Source organism: Parasteatoda tepidariorum, chromosome 4 (genome assembly GCF_043381705.1).
Source record: "Parasteatoda tepidariorum isolate YZ-2023 chromosome 4, CAS_Ptep_4.0, whole genome shotgun sequence".
NCBI classification, from domain to species: domain Eukaryota; kingdom Metazoa; phylum Arthropoda; class Arachnida; order Araneae; family Theridiidae; genus Parasteatoda; species Parasteatoda tepidariorum.
In genome coordinates, this window is record NC_092207.1 from 55,917,544 (window position 1) to 55,939,286 (window position 21,743).

The 21,743-nt window shown below is 28.7% G+C and overlaps 1 protein-coding gene across 1 annotated transcript in view; it reads left to right on the plus strand.

The window, feature by feature from the left end:
* LOC107449023 (formin-like protein 1) overlaps positions 1 to 7,752 on the plus strand; it is a 117,305-nt gene extending 109,553 nt beyond the window's left edge. Inside the window, exons 13-14 of the mRNA XM_016064418.3 lie at positions 754 to 1,165; positions 4,722 to 7,752. Of these exons, the coding sequence (XP_015919904.1) occupies positions 754 to 1,165; positions 4,722 to 5,164 (855 nt within the window). The 3' untranslated portion in view covers positions 5,165 to 7,752. The remainder of the gene's footprint in view (positions 1 to 753; positions 1,166 to 4,721) is intronic.
* Positions 7,753 to 21,743: the final 13,991 nt, after the last annotated feature.

Consider the following 21,743-nt stretch of genomic DNA (forward strand, 5'->3'; position numbering starts at 1 on the left):
CTTATATAATAGCAATACATTAACTGTGTAAAAAATTTTGCTAATGGAAATAATATTGAAATTAATTGAGTGTTGGTGAACTTCTCACCTAGTAGTATGCAAACATGTTCTGTAATCATTTTGAAAAGTACTATTTTTTAAATCTTAAATGCCATTATCTTCCTCATTTACTAATTATTATTAGTAATAAATTCAAAAGTTACAAATTCAAAAGCAATTAAATTCAAAAGGAATAAATTCAAAAGTTACAAATTCAAAAGCAATTAAATTCAAAAGGAATAAATTCAAAAGTTACAAATTCAAAAGCAATTAAATTCAAAAGGAATAAATTCAAAAGTTACAAATTCAAAAGCAATTAAATTCAAAAGGAATAAATTCAAAAGTTACAAATTCAAAAGCAATTAAATTCAAAAGGAATAAATTCAAAAGTTACAAATTCAAAAGCAATTAAATTCAAAAGGAATAAATTCAAAAGTTAAAAACGTTTGGGCAATATTTACACTCACTCATTTTTTCGTTTATACATTTTAAAAACTGTAAACTTTGCTTTATTATTTTGAATATTTTTTAAAAAAAATATTAGCCAACAATTATAATATCATTTCTTTCTCCATTTGACGTTATTTCTTGATTAAAATTTCTAGGATACTCTGTATGTGGCGCAATAATAAAAGTATCAATTTTAACTATTATTCAACAGTAGAAATTTAAAGAAATACACGATATATATATACATATATTATCATTTCTCAGTCTCGGGTAATGGCCACGTCATCGTCTTCCTCTGATGAAGAGTCTGGTCGACCGGCCCCACCAAATTCCCGTTACAAGACAATACCATCTATGGAGCCCACTCACCACGATTCTGAACTGGATGAGATACTCATAGATATTCCCACCATTCCAGCCGGATCTATACTGAATCCTGAAAACGGGGCAGATTTCAGGATACCAGACACCCCACCTCCTCTGCCACCCAATCATCCCAAACTCTCCGATTCTGGAATCAGCAGCAATTCAGCACTCGATTCAGAGCTGGATGCCAACGACTGGCACTATCCGGATGTCCCAGGAATTAGAATGGAAAAACGGCACAGTAGCGTGCGTGTCAGGTTCTCGGAAGGGACAGCATGCAGGAGATCCCGGTCTAGTGGAGGAGTAACTGGTAATCGTATTTAGCTTTGTATTGCAAATGATTTAAGTCTATGCTAAAATTCTGTATTTATGTTTTTCATAACAAAAATATTAAAAACAATTTAAAAGTTTGTGTACTTTTCCATACGTTATTATAGAACTAGCCTACTTTGACAGACTAGCCGAGTATCCTTTTAGAATTTTAACAATTTTCAACAGATGTCCGAAATATTGCCACCATTCTTTATGTATTGAATTTTAGTAATCATTTAAAATCCTCCATTAAATCTGCAAATCACCATAACTACAACATTTCAGCCTGATAGGCTGCAGAAGTCATCTCTGTCATGAGATAAGATAGACAACTCATCCCAATATTCTATTACGCTCTGTACTACTTCCTCACGCACCTCTGGAGTCATAGCTTCAGTATTGTTTAATACACAAGCCATTGGCAAGCTCAGTCCTCAATAATTGGTATGACAGTAGCGGCATCATAGCACCGTTTATATTTAAAATTTCTACTGCCATTTTATAGAAAGGATCCAAAATAAATTTAAATAACTACTTTTTTAATTAAGTTTTTATGTCTCTAAAAATAGAATACTATTCTAAATAAATATACGTATAACTAACTATTATACGCAACTGAAATTATTTAAAGCATGGTAAATTTTTTAACCCTTAAATCATTGCCTAAGACTACGCAACAAAATGAATAATAACTAAATGCCAGTATCCGGTATACGCTTGGCCAGTATTTCCAAAACTGATGGTTTTCCTAGTCTATCTTAATCGAATATTAAAGCATCGAATAAATATTAAAATACCGATGATTAATATCAAATCGGATCAAATATTTCAGACATTCATCAAGCTGTCTTTGCTATTGTTGACATCCTCGTTATTTATTTTGATAATTGTTTGTTTAAATTGGTTAATTTTACGTTATTTGCAAAATGTTCGATACCATCCATAAAATAAAATAATTTTTATCTTCAACGTTAGTTTTAGATTCAAATGTTGAATCATTTTTAAAGCTATACTTGAATTTGCACATCAGATCATTTAAAAGCTTTTAATAAGTTTAAAACTATATAGATAGTAAAACGTTTTGACTTCCTCTAGATTTGACTTCTAACTAGAAAAATAATAGTGGAAAATTTGAATTAAAGCTGGAATTTTAACGAATGTAAAAATATAAAATTCTCAGGGAATTAATGTTACTTCGAATTTTTCACGTTCTAGTAAAAAAGAATCCACCTTAATACGTTACCAATAAGAGAAAGAACAAGAGCAAAAAATTAAAAATATCCTGATTTATTATTATTTTTTAAATACCTCACGTTTGATTTCGTATTTTAAAACAATTATTATAATACAAAATACCAATTCTCGATATTAATGGCTAATTATTTCTATGCTATTTGGAAAGCACTATCCTATATAGATTTCCTATATAGCATTTAGCGAAACGACAACTTATAGAACATTTAGATATTGAAGACAGTATTTCTCCATTAGTATTTAAATTATGCCTGCCCCTTTTAGAATACAAGTGTAAATATAAGTTTCAATTATTTTGCATTTATTTCAAAAGCCAGGTAAATATTTGTTGATTCAATAACTAGGAATACTTGTTTAATAATTGGCATACACCTGGAACCTTATTAACGAATGATTTAATGTCAACAAATATTTACTCTCTGTCATTTACAAGATGTTTTAGCATTTACTTCAGAACAGTATTCTAAACATCTAATGGTAACTATTAGTTAAATCAGAGAATGATAACGATTGACTAAATGCGACTGGTTTATGTAAATTATGAAGAAATTGTAAATGAGTTTTCAGAAAATGTTAAAAGTAGAGCATTTATATTGATTTCATAGAACGAGATTTTAAAAATTTAATTTTTTACTAAAGAAAATAATAGGTTCAAGTATTTATTTTATGACGTCTGGATATTGTAATCATTCTATAATTAATTAGTAAAATTTCTGTTAGAAATGTTAACGCAAATGTTATAATAATTAATTGCTTCGGGAAACTGGGAAAATTTGGCAAAGGTAAGAGAGTCATGGTTTCATATAGCTATTACAAATCTGGCAAAATTTCCATACTTGTAAAGAGATTTCAATGAATTTCGGTAATTAAACCAAACTTTACGGCACTTAAATTATTTTTTTGGTAGTTTTACCTATCGTGATAAATGGTTTATCATTAATAATGATTTTAAAAATTATAATTCTTATTTGCCATGTATTAAGTGGTAGTGGTAGTTATCCCCAGGGGTTAGATGAGCTCTAAACCAGATCTTTGAAATTGTGCAAATGTTCCATTAACTTTGAGGACACTATTGATGTTTTTAGAAATCGATCCTCGACAGTAATGTTTAGGTGATACAGGATGCACTCCGGCAGGGGATGTTGCAGTTTGAGCATGATGGAAAAGTTTACACACTTAGTAAAAAGACAAAACTTGAAAGATTTAACATGAAAACGAATAAAACTGTTTCGACTGCTCTGATTTTAAAGTACAAAACTAAACAAATTTAACAGAAAAAATGATTCTCACGCTTTCTCTAAAGAATCACGTCGAAAAAATTACGAAAATATTCTTCAGAATTGTTATTCTTTTATTTGGAAACTTTAACATCTTAATGTCTATGCCTTTTACCAAGTATCTTTCAATCTTCCATGGATAATTTAAAAGGGCAGTTTCTTTGAATGGTTAGTAGGAGTAAAGTGACAATTAATTATTCATCTTTATCTTTGTAATATATTTCTCAATTGTGACAGAGAGAAAAGATCAGCATAAATGAATCTTCCAAGTGTTTAAGCTACAGTGCTTATTTTACATATCGTTTATGGAGGTATGTTTGTCTACGGTAAGAACTCCCCCCGTCACTAAGTCTGAGGCCGTCTGCTGCTATGGAAACAAGAATAGCGCATTTCATGGAGGGTAGCTTCTCTTCACTCTAAAGTTAACACAGTACATCGAAGAAAAAGATTCCCTTTTTCTCGACGACCCGTGCCAAAACCTGTCCTGAACAATGACCCCACACCCCTGCTTGAAATAGTTGTACCTCGTTACCATAGTCACCGCCACGGGTCCAGATGAATGGCTAGAGCAGTTCTTACTTTAGAGTAACATATAGTGGGATTTATTTATTCTATTCTATAGTGGGATTTATTATTCGATTACATCATATCCAGAATGTGTTAACTACAACAATGTGCGGAACAGCAGTACCGCACATTGTTGTAATTAAAGCTGCCAAAATTTCTGAGACCTCCATGGTAAAAAGGTATTTTTTTTCCGCCAAACAATCCGAAGTGTAGAGATGACGGGTTTAATATCTTTGTTCTGTCTTTCATAATTTAGTGGTATCTATTGACTAAAGTGGTGTAATATTTAGTGGTATTATTTGACAAGAAACAAGCCATTTTTTGTACATAAAAAAACATAAAAAAGAACAGTTATTTAGGAGCTCCCTGTATGCTTCTTACGGAATAACATAACACATGTTATACTAAGTTTAATACTGTAAGTGCATGTAACTAAATTTGTTTTATCTCATTTAGAAATACCTCCAGGCACAGTAATATTGCAGCCAGGTCAGAACCGAATCAAATGCGTGGACATCTTAGGTGTACAAAACATTCCTCCACCCCTGCCTCAGCGACCCGCAACCCCAAAGAGCCAAAAGAAATCAACCAAGAAGCGTTCGTCCTCTTCTTCTAGAGACAGAAGCAAAGAGAGAGGAAAATCTTTCTTGCCTAGAGCTCTGTCGGGAAACGAGAAATCAAGAAACAACAGTCACAGCACTGGAAATCTTACAACAGTTGCCAACAATCACACTATCTCTTCAGTAAAGTACCCAGGGAGCAACAAACTATGGAACAAACAGCACCAAACTCAATTACAGGCCAGACCAGCTTCCCAACTTGGAAGCAGTATAGATGGCATGATTCATCGGGAGATCGCTAGAGCTATAAGGGATAGACATGCCTTGTTTGATCCTTAAATTATAGAGTTAATTCACACATATAGAGTTAATCTCAGTTCTTGTTTGTGACAGGAACAAAATGTTCCCAAAGAGGGTCGCACAGATGGCTCCAATAATAGGAAACTTTACAAAGAATGTAATCATGGTATTGTGTTCCGATTATTGACGAATGTCACAAAAATGACTGATGATTAAAAACAAAACAAAACTGAATGGAATAAAAATGTACGATTTCATGCGTCTTGCTGTAATTTTTGTGAATAACTTGTGTGAATAAACTAACGCTTTGTTCGCACGAAGATTCAAAATTAATTGCAACATTCGTTAAAAAGATGACATAAACTGAACAAAAAATGACGGTAACTGAACAAAAAGTATTGCTAACTGAGAAAAGTATTGCTAACTGCTTTGAAAGCATTGCTAACTGTGAAAATCATAGCTAACTGCTTTGAAAGCATTGCTTACTGAGCAAATGCTTTCAAAGTTGAGGGCAAAACTAACAGACCCCGGAGCAAATAATTTTGTTCGACATGCAGACGTCTTTGCCAGCTACATGATAGGTCTAGTTGTCAGCAGCACCATCTGTTTTTAGACTTTGCAACTAATTTTTAAATATGGAGAAAAAAAAATACCAATTCTTCAAACAGAACGAAGTGAAATATATGTTTCTATTTCATTCAGTTTTTCTTAAATTTTTTTTCAAATCGTCGGTTCTTTCTGAGACATCCTGTAAGAACATCTTTCAGTTTAAACTGGAAGCAAAGAAATATTTTGTGGTGGTATTAAGTACAATGCAAGAAAGTTTGATTGTGTCTATGCAGTTTTTTCATCATCCAAAAGATGTTGTTTAGACCCAAAGGTGCCTTTAAAGAAATAAAATAATTATGCAGGTTAATATGTTGATGAAAGGAAATGCATTTCGGTTCATTCAAAACAATTAAACATATTTATAAAAACTGCATGAAGATGAATTCTAGATAAAAAGTTTCAATTTGAAGAATTTTTTTTGCAAACGATCAATTTTAATTAAATGGTGTTGGTTTGATTCTCCTAAAGAAAGACATTTTCTCAAAAGAACTCTTTGCTGTTATAACAATCTCGTGGACAATTACTTTAAATTCCAACAACTCTTGGAAACAGATAAAAATTGAATCTAGAAAAAGAATCAACCTGAGAATGTTTCCAAAATAGAGTCTCAATTTCTTATTCAATAAAGAGCTGTTGAAGATACTTATCAAAAACGTAAAAAAATTGGTGTAAAATTACAATGTAAATTTTTTTTTTGATTTTTAACAAAACAAAGATATTATATGCATTGCTTCATACATATGCATAGAATGTTCTGTAATGGTTGTTTTTAATATATATATATTAGAATTGTTGCAAAACTGATATAAAAAAACTTTGATAATTAGGAAAAAAACATTTAAGGAAAAAAAATCATAATTTAAAACAGTTGGTTTGAGGATGTGGTTTCTTGTGAAACGCGAAAGCAAGACTAATAGTCTAGTTTTTAATGATTTTATTACCTCCTTTTCCCTCCTCTACTTCAACCACTAATCAGAGTTCGAATGCCTTAAATAATATTTTTTATCCAATTTTCTGTCCTTTTCTATTTTTATAAGAAGGTTCTATAAATATGCATTATAGGTGGGTATTACGAAACACCCTGAATATAGCAATACCTTGTACATAAATTTTGGGAGAGAAACAATCTACTATTTTAAAAAGGTTACATATCAGAGCTACTAGTGCTGATATCTTAGCTTTCCATCAAAATAATTATAAAATTAAAATATAAAAAGAGTTAATAAAAAATATTTGACAGATATTCAAATCACCGTAACCTTAATTTATCTGCTCTTTTAACTAACTTTTTTTATTATTGATCCAAACATTTCAGTAAACAAACAATCAATAGTTGGTTTTAGCATACAATTGGTTTTAGTAAACAAACAATCAAATGTTCATATATATAAATTTTTGTTCATTTTAGTGAAATCCCCAGAATGCCATTTTCCTTGGGTTGCTTTGATGATATGTCTTTATAATTTGTTGATATTTTTATAGCATCAAGTAATAAAAAACTTTATGTTTTACCTATTTATTTACCATTACGATTTTACATAGGATATATATTTTTTACAATAAGAATATCTATGAAAATATTCGAACTTAATGAATGTGTATATTATAAATGGGAAAATGTTATGAAAGCGAATAGTTTCAAATAATTTTGTTATAATAAATCAATACTTTTTGTTTTTAATTTATGACTTTTCATTTTATTTAAATTTATAAATGTTATTTATAATAAGCTAATATATTCTTAATCTTTATAAAATTGTTGATTAAAGGCGATAATTTACTTTTCAAATCCAGAAAATGTGGTAGCTAAAAGTGCCTTTAACTTAGCAAGAAAAGAGCAATTTAGTGCCTTTTATAGAAAATTAACCTGAGTTTGGAATTCAGTGTAATGATGGCTTAAAAAATTTAATTTTTGTCAACAAAAATGTTTTAAAATTCCTTACATTGTCATTTTGTTTGGTTTCAAAATAATTGTAAAATGTTTTTTACAATACGAAAATAAAATGTGATTTACTCAATGCATTGTTTTCTTCGTTATTGTTTAAAAATATTACGTAATTAAAAAAGTGTTGAGTATCATTAGATAACCAAAATCATAAAGTTAATTCAGATCTTGAAACTACTAAAGTAGGATAATTATTTTTATTTAAAAAATAATTTTAGTACAGCATTATATTGAACTAAAAGCATATTAGTCCAAAGCAAGCGTTTTTAGAATTAAATTAAAGGAAATAACTAAAGGATTTACAAACAGATAGCTTCATAATTTCCATTAAAAATAACAAAAGTAAACGTTTAACATCTATTCTTACTAGTTTTTAAACTTTAACCGTATCGTCTCGTTGAACTCAGTTGGGTGAGAAATTCTATTTTGCCACACTTAGAAAAAATTTGCTTCGCTTTTACACATTTTCTAGCATTATAATGAAAACGTTTAATGTAAATCTACGAAGAAATGCATGAAGAATTTCCACTCTCATGTTAGAGCATGTAAAAAGGCGACCAGTTTATTTTTATCGATGCGCGTAGTCTAAACAGTTTTAGCGCCATGCTACGGCAAATATCTTAACTATCAGTTAAATTGATACAGTAATGAGTAAATCGTTTTCTCTTATTATGTTTGATTGAATCGATAAAGTTCATCATAATCGTTTGGTTATTTGTTTTATTTTAGTTCTATGAAATGCTTAGATGCTTCGTTAAAGTTATCGTTTGTTAATAAAGAAAAAATTCCTTTTGCTGAGTAGATTCCTATTTAATTTAATTATTTCAGTATCTCACCACTTTTTTATTCTTTTTAAATTTATTTCAATGTTGATTACAATACGTATTAACATAGATGACATGCACAATTAATCCTTTTAACCTTATAGAAGAATAAATGTGGTAAAGCCTTGGTAATGTAAATATTTTTTATATTCTCTGTTTATAGTAGAATTTTTTATATAATAGACTTGAATAAAAAAATATGACAGAAATATTTTTAACGTAACTAACTAAAATGTAAAATAAAACTTTTGGAGTTGATTAAAAAATTTTATGTTTCAACATAAATGCTAAATTTGAAGAAAAAAATTGAAGCATTGAAATGAATTCTTGCAATCCAATCTTAAATCCATAATTTTCATTGAAATGAAGCTTAAAAATTCAAAATAATGAATCACTGAGAATTATTATTCATCCCTGCAACAATTATAAACGTACAGACATAAATACGTTTGAGAGTGATCAGAGTGGTTGTGAAAAACTGATTTATGTCAGAGACACTACGTAATAAATTTTTCACAACCACTCTGATTCAACTAACCATCTCCGTTAAGGTCTGGTTTCTTAGGACAAGCGCCTTATCTGGGCGTCAGCGGGACGTCAACGTCCCGCTTACGCCAACAAAATACTGGTTTGTTAGCTCAAAGCCTGGTTTCTTAGAACTAGCGCCTTATCTGGGCGTCAGCGGAAAGTTGACGTAGATCTGACGCCAAAAAAATACTTTTTTGTTAGCTCAGCGTGAGCAGTCGGTCCAACGCAGACATTATCTCTCATTGCGCATGCGTTAATAACGTAAACAAATATTTATTTTGAATTTGTATTGATTTTGTTATTGTCGACCAGTGTTTTAGAGAACAAATAATGACTTTGTCCAAGAAAAAACACATTATAGCTGAGCTAAATGAAGAGTGCTATGTTTAATGAAGAAGCTATGTTTAATGCCAAAATCAAAATCTTGGCTGATTTCAATGTGCTGTTGGATGTTGTCCGCCATTGCTCCTGTGGTTAATGTCACGTTGTAATCCAACTGCAGTTGAGTTGGACGGCAATTGTAGTTCAAGATGAGCTTTCGATGACGTATACTATCAAACTCATAAATGGACCAATCAGAGGTTAGCGCTGATTTCCAGCTGACGGCGTCCTGTCCTAAGAAACCAGGCCTTTTAAGTGTTTCTGGAGGGTTCTGTAGGCAGTTGGACCAAGAGAAATGGGATACCTACAAGTGACGTAGTGTGGGTATTTCGATGTTAATTGAAACGTTGCATTTGTTTATGTTAGCAACTGTTCTTTCAATTTTATTTCGAGTAAGCCAAGCCGGTCAATTACAATTCTTTTAAGTGACGCATTCTAAATTCTTTCACAAAGATTTATTCTGAAAGATTTCAATTCTTTCACTATATATTTACACAGACACTTAACACAAAGATAGGCACGAAGCCGTGTTGAACATAAGCAAACAAATTATGCATCAAAGTTGCCAGGTATTAAAAAAAAAAAAAATCTAAGTGGAGTAAAAGAAGTGGACGAGAAAGATTTATATTTCAACGAATTCGATGTGCGATACGGCACTGTATTTAATTAACTTATCGTTAATTAACATTCTTACTCATGTGGAGAAACTTAGCTCAACTTTAATACACCATTTTGGTGATAACGATTAGTTGGGGGCTGCCATCATAGGCCACATGTGTGGTTATGGGAAATCTTCCTCTCGAAATGCAAGTACCCAATTCGGTACTTGCAACTCGAGAAAAAGACTATCACTGATATGCAGACACGTGCGTGACCTATTTTATGACCTCAGCTCCAGCTGATCGTTTATAAACAAGATGGCGTGTTATAAAGCTCTCCACATAAGTTAGAATGTTAATTAACGTGTAGCGATTTAAATACGACACATCGGATTCATTAAAATTTTTTTCTTCTCGTCTACGTCTTTTATTAAACATAGATTTATTATTTGTTTGTGCGTTTTATAGTAAACATGATGCATTTTTGTTTTGTGTACCTTGCAACTTCAATGCATAATTACTTTGATTATGTTCTACATGGCTTCGTGTTTGCCTTTGTGTTATAGAGAAAGAATTTAAATCTTTGTTAAAAAAGTATAGAATGTGTTACTTAAGAGAATTGATATTTGGTGGGCTTGGATTACTCGAAATAGAATGGAAAGAACAGTTGCTAACGTAAACGAATGCCACGTTTAACAACCATTCAGGATCGAGATACCCACACAACGTTATTTGCAGGTATATCATTTCAAGAAACCCGTCGTGGTGATGTCTTGTGCTTTCTACTCTGTCGCTTGCAGCGCCCCTTTGCAGCAGTAAGTTTAACTACTCGTTAGATAATGATTTTATTATTTTTTAAAATTATTTTTAATTCAATGAAGAAATTCGCTGTAACAATGAAGTGGTTTGTTTATTTTTAATTCAAAATTCTCAAATGTTCTTCCTTAACGATGAGGTGTCAAGGCACATTTTTTCTTAGCATCAAAGTTGAATTTTGTTAGATTTAAATATTTCAGCTTCTCCCTATTTTTCTTATAAATATTTTCATGTTGAATGTTATGCACTTTTATACATTTAAAATGCACCATTAATCCCTTTGAAGTATAGACTAATTTTTTTAAAATTTCTTGCAGTTGTTTTTTTTACAGTTTTTTTATTATAAATTATCAATGTAGATTTCTGTGTCCTTTCTCAGTATCATATTATCTAACAGAATTAAATGAAAATAAAATAAACTGGAGTAAATAAAAATATGTCAGGGAACAAAAATCTTTTAAGGATTACTTTTGAAATCTACAGTATTAACTAAAGTCTTTTGCTTATTGTTGATAAAATGCTCCAAGGTATAAAGAAACTTAGCAGAATGCGTTGCAATAGTTTCACAGTAGACTGTATTTTTATTCCTTTATTACTAATCTCGGGTTCAAAATGAAAAATAAAAACACCATACTATAAGCAAGTGATTCCAAATATAGCGCATTTTCGATATCGTGTTTTAATAATTAAAGGTAAATCCTTTTATTGTTAAATAAATATGATACGTCTAGACATATTGCGATGTAAATTAATGCATGGAATAGTTTAAATGTTGTATATTCCATGTAACGTAAATGAAATATATTTAGTATAGAAAATTAGAATATAAAGATTCTCTAATCTTTTGCTTTAAACAGCAGTCTCATATAGCTAACAATGCAATAATCACATCTTTAATTTAGAAGAAAATACATTTATTAGTAAACATTTTTAAGTTTTCTAAATAAGTAATTGAGACGTCTCTTTATTTATCGAACTCCATAACTGAAGGTGATAAAATGAGAAAAAAAGAGTTTTATTTGGAAGGGAAACTTAAAAATAGTTATTTTTCATTCAACATTACTTATTCAACTGAAGAAAAGTGCTTATTACTTTTTCCACTTCTTAAACGAGAGAAATGGAATTTTTAATGATTTATCACTCAATATTGTCATCGATTCTCGAGAATTCAGAATTTTTTCCGAGCAGAAACTGATAATAGCTTTTTCGGAATTGTTAGACTTGAATGAACACATAAAATCTGAACAGCTCATCAAAAGCGTAAATAAGATTGTGAAAACGATTCAGGTGGAATAAATTAAACATAAACGCTATTCTTGTTTTGCTGTTGGCAACACATAAAAAGGAATTTATCGTCTGAACATTCATCAAAGAATTGTATTTTTAATGATGCTACTGTCTGTTTTAAGATTTTCTATTAGTAAATCATGTATTTAAAAATAGATTAGGTAACTATTTCATAACAGTAAGAGATATTTCATTATATTTTCTCTATATTTACGAGATAAAAATTACATGTATTCTGGAATATAAATACGTTTTTTATTTTATAAGCAAATTTATTTGTTTTTAAAGGTATCACCCATAAAATTATTAATTTTTTATTTTATTTTGCGACTGTGAACTAGTGAACTTGATGCGGCCTTGAAAATAGTGTTTAGATGTAAAACGGCAATGTTCTATAGAGGAGGAAGGGGGTGTAGCATTTGTGGAAGTATATTTTAGAACTTACGAAAGTCGTAGACTAAACGAAAAATATTTTTTTTTTTTTTACAGAAGTCACAGTCACTGCTGTAACAATTTATAATTTTCTGTTGTATTATTTAATAATAATTAAAACATAAAACATATCTCTTGTTAAAAATTGTTAGGCATACAAATTTTTACATCATTTTAAAAAGTGTAATTTTATTTGTCAAAATACAAAATTTGAATGAAATTGGTCAAATAGTTCCTGAGAAATCAAAATTTAAACATACTAGTTCTTTAAAATTCGATTTCCCAGAAAATATTCCACCGATTTTCAGCAAATTGACGTATAAAATTACGTTCTTTAAAATAAAGTAAAAATTACAAACCTTACAATTCCAAATTTTTTGGATTTTTAGTAAATAAGAAATAAATAATAATAAAAAATTATTTTTTGCATGAATTTATCTTTAGAAAGCAAGTTTCATGATTGTGAAAAATTATTTTTGGTTCGCATGATTAGTTTAGGATATATGGCGAAATAAGCAAAAAGTAAAATTAACATTAAGGGGTCCAAAATTTGGGCCGCTCATTTGACCAAACTATTTGGACTACATTTCCCAGAATGCGGCTAATTTTGGAGGTCAGAAATTCGAATCCATCCAAAAAAAGGTATATTTACTCGTATTTAGAGAAAGTACGTTTTTTTAACCTAATTTCGTAACTTAAAATATCGTTTGCACTAATTAATTAGCATATTTGAGATCACCCTCTCGAGTCATTAAGATTGAGAACGTGAAACTTGAACGTGATTGACTAGAAGGTGAAAATCCGATCATTAGATCAAAAGTTATTCAGGGTGACCCATTTTTCTTGTTCACTGTATAATGATTTACACAGTTAGCATGAATTTGCTTAGGCTTTATCGTAATGAACTTTGCAATTTGTAATATCCTGGCTTTGTGTATACAAAAGTGAATCAGACTATTTTAACAATAATCAATCAGCCTAAAAGTATTTCAACTCATTGAAAACGACCTGAAATAAATCCGGCCAGCTGAATTTCTTAAAAAAACCTGGGCTTATTGCAATAAGTCTAAAATTGTTATGCTGATTATAAAATACTGATGTCCAATTTACCTGGTTCATTGCTAAATGTTAGTAATGGTTTCAAAGAGCTAGATTTTCCAATTAGCCTGCTACATAAATGTACCGAATAATTTAGCAAATGCTCCAAAAATTATAATTATCATATTGTAGAATATCTTCGGTTTTAAGAGTTTGATGGCGATGACTAATTGTCTACAAAAAACAACAGAAAGTTTTAATTAAAAAAAAAATTCCAATAATTTTTAATAATTATTATAATTTTTCATAGTTACTAATAATATAAATTCTAATTACAAAAGTAATTTGTTTGTTGAATTCCTTATAATTCTTATTTTCACTGTCACATAACTATTATTATATGATCTGATATGCCTGGAGTTTCATATGTTATGTTCGCATTAATGCATTTCTTGTGTTCATGGTTGAAATATACTTTCCAAGTAAAATAAGATATTTTTAACGTTTGTTTTACAAATTATGAAGGAATTCATAGAACTTAGAAAGCTAATGTCTTGTGTTCATACTATCATAGAAAGGAGGAAAATTTTCTTTTTAATTAAAATACAACTAATACCCAAAGTTGTCTAGCAATCCTAAAATGTAAAACTGAGTGTATAAACTGAATGCATATATTTTAAAACACGTCGAAGTTTTCTATTTTTGCAAATTTCATTAAAATAGCTTTCTAATATAAAACAACGAGTGCATTACAGTATCTGACTTCAACAATATTCAGCTAGACAATAAATAAGTGCAGACATTTGTTAAAGAACAATTCTTAAATAATTCCATGCAAACATTTAAAAAAAAATGCTGAGCTTTTAATTTTCTTCCTCCAATTTATCCTACTTTTTTTCCTAGTACGACAAAAAAAATTAAATGAAACTTTTTTTTCTTTCCTTGCCACCGCATTCTATTCATTCGAAAAAATACTCGAAAATCTCTTCGTTTTAAAATACAAAACATAAAAAGAAGTATTCTGGAACATATTTTAACCCTAGCAACGGCAAAGATTCATTTTCTTTTCAATTCACTTGGAAATATTTAGAAATATTTATTTTCTCGTAGCCTCGCTTTTACGTAGATTTTTTTTCTTCATTCTTTTCAGATTGAGAAAGATTTGCTCGCGGTTTTTTTTTTCTCAAGCCTATTCATTTTTACAATTTTAAATACCAATAACTGCGCATATTGAATTTACTTTTCTTAAGATTTTATAAATTTTTTCCCATCTGCTCTCGCTTGGCCACAATTCCTCTGAATGTTTCTCGCAAGTTTCGCATAAAAGAAGGATTTGAACATAAGTTGAATTTCGAGTTTAAAATAGAAGTGCTGAGCTGTTCTATTCCTTCTTCTATATCATTCATCGTTTTCAAGAGCACTTTAATATCTTTTGAGTTCTTTCAGTGCAGAGAAAAGCAATCACTGAAATCTTTAGCTACGCACACAGATTTACTTTTAAATTTATTTCGCTTTAGTTATGAAATATGACGAATCGCACTTTAATTACTGAACATTAAAATGCAGTTTCAATACCAATATTTCAAATTTATCTTTTAAAAATATTTGTCACGTGTAACTTTTTAAAAAATTAGGGTAGATTTTCGCACATAAGACCATATGTAAACCGCTTACCTGATAAGCTATCTTTGTGAATTCAGATAAAAAGGTACATTATTTTTTGCAATAAATTTATTTCATTTACCAAAATAAAACTGCTGAAAGCTTCAAATTTAACCAGGACTAAAATTAAATAATGTATTATTATAATTCAGAAGCAACTAATAATGCAACGATCACCGCTGCTCATGGGAATAAGCTAATTATAAGATAAGGAATAAGGGAATAATATAGTCGAGAGAAAAATTATCTCATCTAACCTGTTTAACCAATTTTTGTATTAATTAAATTCATAACCTTAAAATCTTTTTTTATTATAATTATTTTAAATTTATTAATCGCAATTATTAATTATAATTATGGTATTAATTTTGCAAATTGTAATTAATGTATTTAAAAATGATTGAATGCGCATTGTGTTATTTATTTTATTAGATAATCGAACTATTTGTGAAATTTAGATTTAAAAAGTAATCATTCATACATTCAAATTATTGAAACTCGACAGTCATTTCCAAGTCATAGCATATTTATGTTTTACTTCAAACCAGAAAAATCTGATCAAAACGCTCTGAGCAGCGAGAATATCATCTTCTGATTGGTTAATAACCATTTTTCAGAACATCACTTTTCACACTACTAGTTATTAAAGAGTAAATGCTCTTCATTATTTTAGAAATTATAAGTGAATGTAATAAATGTGATAATTTTAAAGCCTGAATTTTACTCACTGTAAGAATAATTTTTTTCATTTTTAAAATATTTAATTCATTGAACGCAGTTTACTTCACTTTTTATTTTTATTAAGGAATTAAAGTAATAGTTACTTTAATAATTAAACACGATAAGAGTTTATAATGATTATTTGTAATAAGTGAATTATGACAATTATGCAAATATTTATTCAGATTAAATACCTGAAAAAAGTTTTTATTTTCAAATTCAAAAGAATATTAATCAGATCCATAACATGAAATCTCTGAATATTAAACAGCAAAACGAATAAAGGAAGTTAGCGAAGTTTTATTTTTCGCTGGTAGTGACATCTATGTTTGAGGTTTTGAAATATTTATTAGTTTTCGGTTTTCTTCTCGGAGCAAGGAAAAAAAAATTATTATTTCCATTTTATTAGATTTAAAGAATAGTTTAGCTTGTCGAAATTCGGATTATTTTCTAAAAATGTTTTGAGAGATGTAGCAAGAAATAAAAACTTCACTTTCCATTCAAAAATAATAATGTAATAGTTCTAGAAGTTCTTCTATGCACTATCACTTATAAAAAAAGTGAATAGTGAAAAAAATAAATAATTCTCAAAATTTTTGTAAATTTAGCGATTTTATCTAATCCAACACTCATATTTTTTGTTATTTTCTCTGATATAATAGTAGAATTTATGGTGAATTTTATATTTGAAGTTTAAGTAAGCAATAGTGAACAAATGAATTCATATTTCTCTGAAATAACTGAAATAACTAATATAAATTTACTGAGTCCTTTAAATGCGTAAAACTATTTTAGAAAAAAAAAATGAGTTCTACAACTCTCATTCAAAACTTTGGCTATTACTGAAATTATTCCTTATAATCAATAGTAAAATATTTTACTAAAAGTGTTAACTTAAAGATTTTAACTTTATTTTGAATTACATAATGAAATATGCGAGAGCTTAAATCTCTTCAACTAACCAGAATATAGGTTATTTTCTTAATTATTTTTTTGCCAAAATTATTTTTATTTATTAATCAATGTATTATTTATTAATCAATGTTCTTATTTATTAATCAATTTTATTAATCAATGTTTTATGTAAATCCTAGTAAAATATTTTTTTAAATCTACATAAATAATTTGTATGCAGTTTTAAGGACATCGTTGCAAGCTTTCAGTTGTATGCATAATGTTCGTTTTTTTTTCCTTCTTTAACTTGCAGTCTCAAACAAAACGAGTTTCGTTTTTATTTTAGTGAGCACACTGTTTCAAGTGTTGAAATGCAAAAAGATTTAAAATGATTCGTATAGGTGACAGATGAGATGAAATAAATTTTGCATAAATAAAAAAAAATATTCAGCCCCTTCCACGATGTTATAGGAAAAAAAAATTAAAAATGACTAATTTTGTTTTAAAATTTCAATCGAATTTTTCCTTACAGTTTTGGAACATCCTGCTTTTTAATTCTATTAAGAAGTAATTATAAAATATCTGATTTGAATTTCAATTTCTTTAAGATTAAGAATTTCGTTTTAGTTTCCTGAATAAGAAGGCGTTCCGATTCTTAAACGTTATTGGATTGGAGATTGATTGACATTCTATATCCAATCAATTAAGTTTATTTTATTAGTATAAAATCTTCTCACACAATTTTTAGTATTCTTTCTGTTTCTACGGAAAATTGTTAATGTCTTACCATACAATATTGGTCTCAATTCTTAATATGATTAAATTTTTCTCTATTTTATAAAATTTATTAGATTCTATTCATTAATAACTAGCCAATTTGGTTTATGTAAAAATAATTGTTTTACTTCTTTCTAATGAATTATTATAACCAGTTCGGTAATAACAAATAAAGGATGATCATTCTGTTCACATTTGGAGTAAAATATTTTAAAATTAGGTTTAGAAAAACAAATATTTAAGAATTTTGTAATTTTTCAAATTATAACCGTGTAAATAGTTTTATACGGAATTCGTTTTATATATTTTTGTAGGTACAAAATTTCTAACAAAAATATTATAAGTTTTGTAGCATGTTTGATACAAAATAAGAAATAAAGTTTTAGGAAAAGACTTAAAATGAAACGAATAAAATATATATATGAATTCCATTTAAAACAATTAAAATTGGAAAAACATGAAAATATGAAATAATGAACCTAATTGCATTCGTTTAAAAGCGACGTAAATAAAAATAATTCTTTTTGAATAAAATGATAAAAAAAGGAAGATTTAAAATGAAGCTAGGCTTTATGAGTTTTGACTTAGTCCTCTCGGGTAATCTCCAGTGTGCAATTGTGCGAACAGCTAAAGAATCAAATTTAGAAGTTTTGCAGTGAATTTTGTCCTTACACTGTCTACATTATTCTTGTGCAGTGGTACGTGACAAAAATACTATGTGACCAAATGCGAAATCTTTTTTTTTTTTTTGACTTGAAAACATTAAGCTATTTAGTGAAATTATCAAATTGGATTAGATGATTTTTGCAAAATAATTTCCTTTTAACAATTAGGTCAATTTTGTTCCTAATATTCAATTTTGTTTTGGATTAAACTGAAATATAAGAAATAAGGATTTATATAGACTAAATTTCTATAGGGATTCTCAATAGAATATTCTCAAAAAGGAATATAGTACATTAGTGTATAGAGATAGATAGATATATTGTGGCTGTAGTTAATTTTTAATGTCATTCCAACAAGCATATCATCAAGCAGAAAAAAATTTATTTGTATATTAAGGGAGACTTGAACAAAAATGAATCGGTGAATGAAAACGGTACACGGTATTTTTGTCTCAACTACTGCTGACATCAGAAACTGCATTAAACTAGTTACTGACGGACGATATTGAGAGTTAAATTCAAAACCGAGTAAGCTATTTGTTTGCTGGCGATGATTAGAAATGCTATGATTTCTATTCCGCCAACTTGATTCTGTAGTTTCTAATTGCTTGAAGATTTATTATATGCGAGTTCAAGGTGGTCTAATTAAGACTTTTTTAACCCTGGTTTTAAATTGTTGAAACAGAGTTTACAATGATGATTATGGTAAATAGTTGAAAATATTAAGACTGAAAACAATCTTCTGAATGAACAACTATCCCGTTTAGTATGAATTGTATAACTAATAAGAAAACTAAGTAGTAGTATGCAAATAAACATAACCGCATGAAAATAGCATAGCTTAAGAAAAATTCAAAAGGAAACATTAATTATAAGATTAAGAAAATATCTCAAAATTAAAACAATATAAATTCATCTAGGTTTTCTTTTATCCGAAATAACTTTTTTTTATGATTAATGGCAACAAAAAATCTATATATTTCAGCCTGTTATTCGAAGAAACTTCGTTCAAAACTGTGGCTAGCAATAATATAATCGTTTTTATATAGTTAAGTCTAAGTATAATTTAATTTTGTCCATTAAATTGATTCAAAAGTTTTCTCTTTTAGGAAATGTTGAGGTTTTTCCAAACTTTTGAAAACCATCGATTAAAACGCTGCATATTTAGATTTAAATACTTACACAAATACAATATTAAGTAACGAAACACCATTAAAGGCTAAATATTTCCATTTACACACATTTTTCCAAAGAGGTACTTAAAACAGATTAAAAACAGGTGAAAATGAAAACAATTACTAACAATATAAAACTTTCCCCTTTATCGTCTGCTTTCTCTGGAGGAAACAGACGATAACATTTTATAGGATTTAAATAAAAAAGATTTCTAGATCGAATGCAAGATTGTCTTAAATCGCAATCGTTCAAATTTTTATTTTGGGCTAGATCAATAGGTGTTCATCGGGAAAAATCAAGAAGAATGCATAAATTCTATTCGCGAAAATTTCCGTTTTTTTCTCCATCTTTGAAGAACTTGCTCTCATCTGCGTAAAGAAGAAAATTCTTAATTCTTTTTAACATCCATCCATTACGTTAGGCATTAAAAATGCCTCGCCCAACAACAAAGGCACCTTTCAAATCGAATCAAGAGTTTTAAGCGAAGAACAGCAACTTCGGGTTATAATAGGATTTTCCACTCGAGAAGATTTTCCCAGAAGCCCCCGAAATTTGCCTTAGTTGGGATGGGAGATAAGATGTTTTAAAGGGATCCTTCATTGACAATGATTTTAAATCTCGTTAGCATGGAGTGCAGTTTTCTTCATATGCAGGACAGATGGGAGCGATACGCATGCGCAGTTGGAACTTGGTTTAAAGAAGATGAACTTATAAAAAGAATAGAGATTAATATAAGCAAACGAAAAAAGAGAATATTCAAATTCACTAGCTCTTTTATTCCTTCACTGGGTTTAGGAATTTTTGGACTAAAATTTAACTGTTAGATCGTCCGAAAATTTAATTAAATGTCCTGGACTCTTAAATATCTGATTATTTTAAAAATCATTATAATGCTATTAAGAAAACTTCGTGGAACTAAAAATATATCACATTTATGAATTTACTACGAGGTTCTGCCACCTACTCGCTTCGCTTGTAATAATAAAATCCCCTTTATGTAATTAAAAAAGAAATAATAAATACATATTTCTGTCAAATATCTTTCTATTGGTAAATAAAAAATAACAAATAAATGCCTTTAAATAAGTGATAAATAAATAATGTACAAATAAGTATCGTTATAACATTAATTAACTTTATGGTTAGATCAGTTAAAAGGAATTTGAGTCTTATTTTGTTTAGTAATAATCATATCATGTGGTTTTTCTATTCAATGATAGTGTGAGAAACAGTAAGATGAAAATTATCTTATGATAAATGGTGAATCTTTTAAATATATAAAAATCATATACATTGTTTTCCATTCGTATAATTAAGATAATTTGAATTAATTCTGAATTAGATAATTGATTTATTAGATAAATTGAAGTATTTGTTACTTTTCAAATATTATGGGCCTTGCATAAAGACCATGTTAGTGTTTTTCAAAAGATTTATTTTCTTGAAAGCAATCTTTTCACTTTCCAGCTCCTTATTAGTAGGTTGTTTTAAAACAATGTGTATATAATATATTTATGTAAGAATAGTTTTCTAAAAATATAAAAAGCAATATATCGCAATTTTTTTAAGTAAAGTTAACACCCCATATATTAAAAATAATATGATTTCAAAATAGGACTTCTCTTAAATATACATCAATCGTAACTTTGATATGATTATAAAGACTCTCATAAAAGATATGATTGTGGAATTTCCTTATACTTTTTTTGAATTAGAAGGCCAAAGTTGTAGTTAATTTTTCTAAAAATATTCATTAATAGGATATTTGATTATACACTTCATAAAAAGAATAGGTATCTGAAGGTTACGCAATTTTTCTTCTCACCTCATTTTCTCCCTTTATACGTCATAGTTGTTTCGGTCATCTTGCTTTTTTCCCTACTGTTGTAAGTTTCAGTAAAATGCTGGAATACAGAGGGCAAAAGAAGCAAAATTTGCTTTAACAGAGAGAACAACAGAGAGAGAGAGGAAAAGTTTGGAGAGTGGAAAAATTGGGCAACCTTTGAGACACCTACTCTATTCACAGAGATTATAGTTTTGAAAAATTCTAGCATGACAAACTATAAGTTTGAGTTTGAAGTTTTATTCTATTAAATATTTGGATGAATTATCGATATTTTTATAATGTTCTCATAGTACTGATAATATATTTGTTCATCAAAAATTAAATTTGTAGTTAGCAAAGTTACAAACTTCAACAGCTTATTATTTCACATTAGCTTAATATCTTGAAATTCGATTTTTTGTTTATAAAAAAGAAAAAAA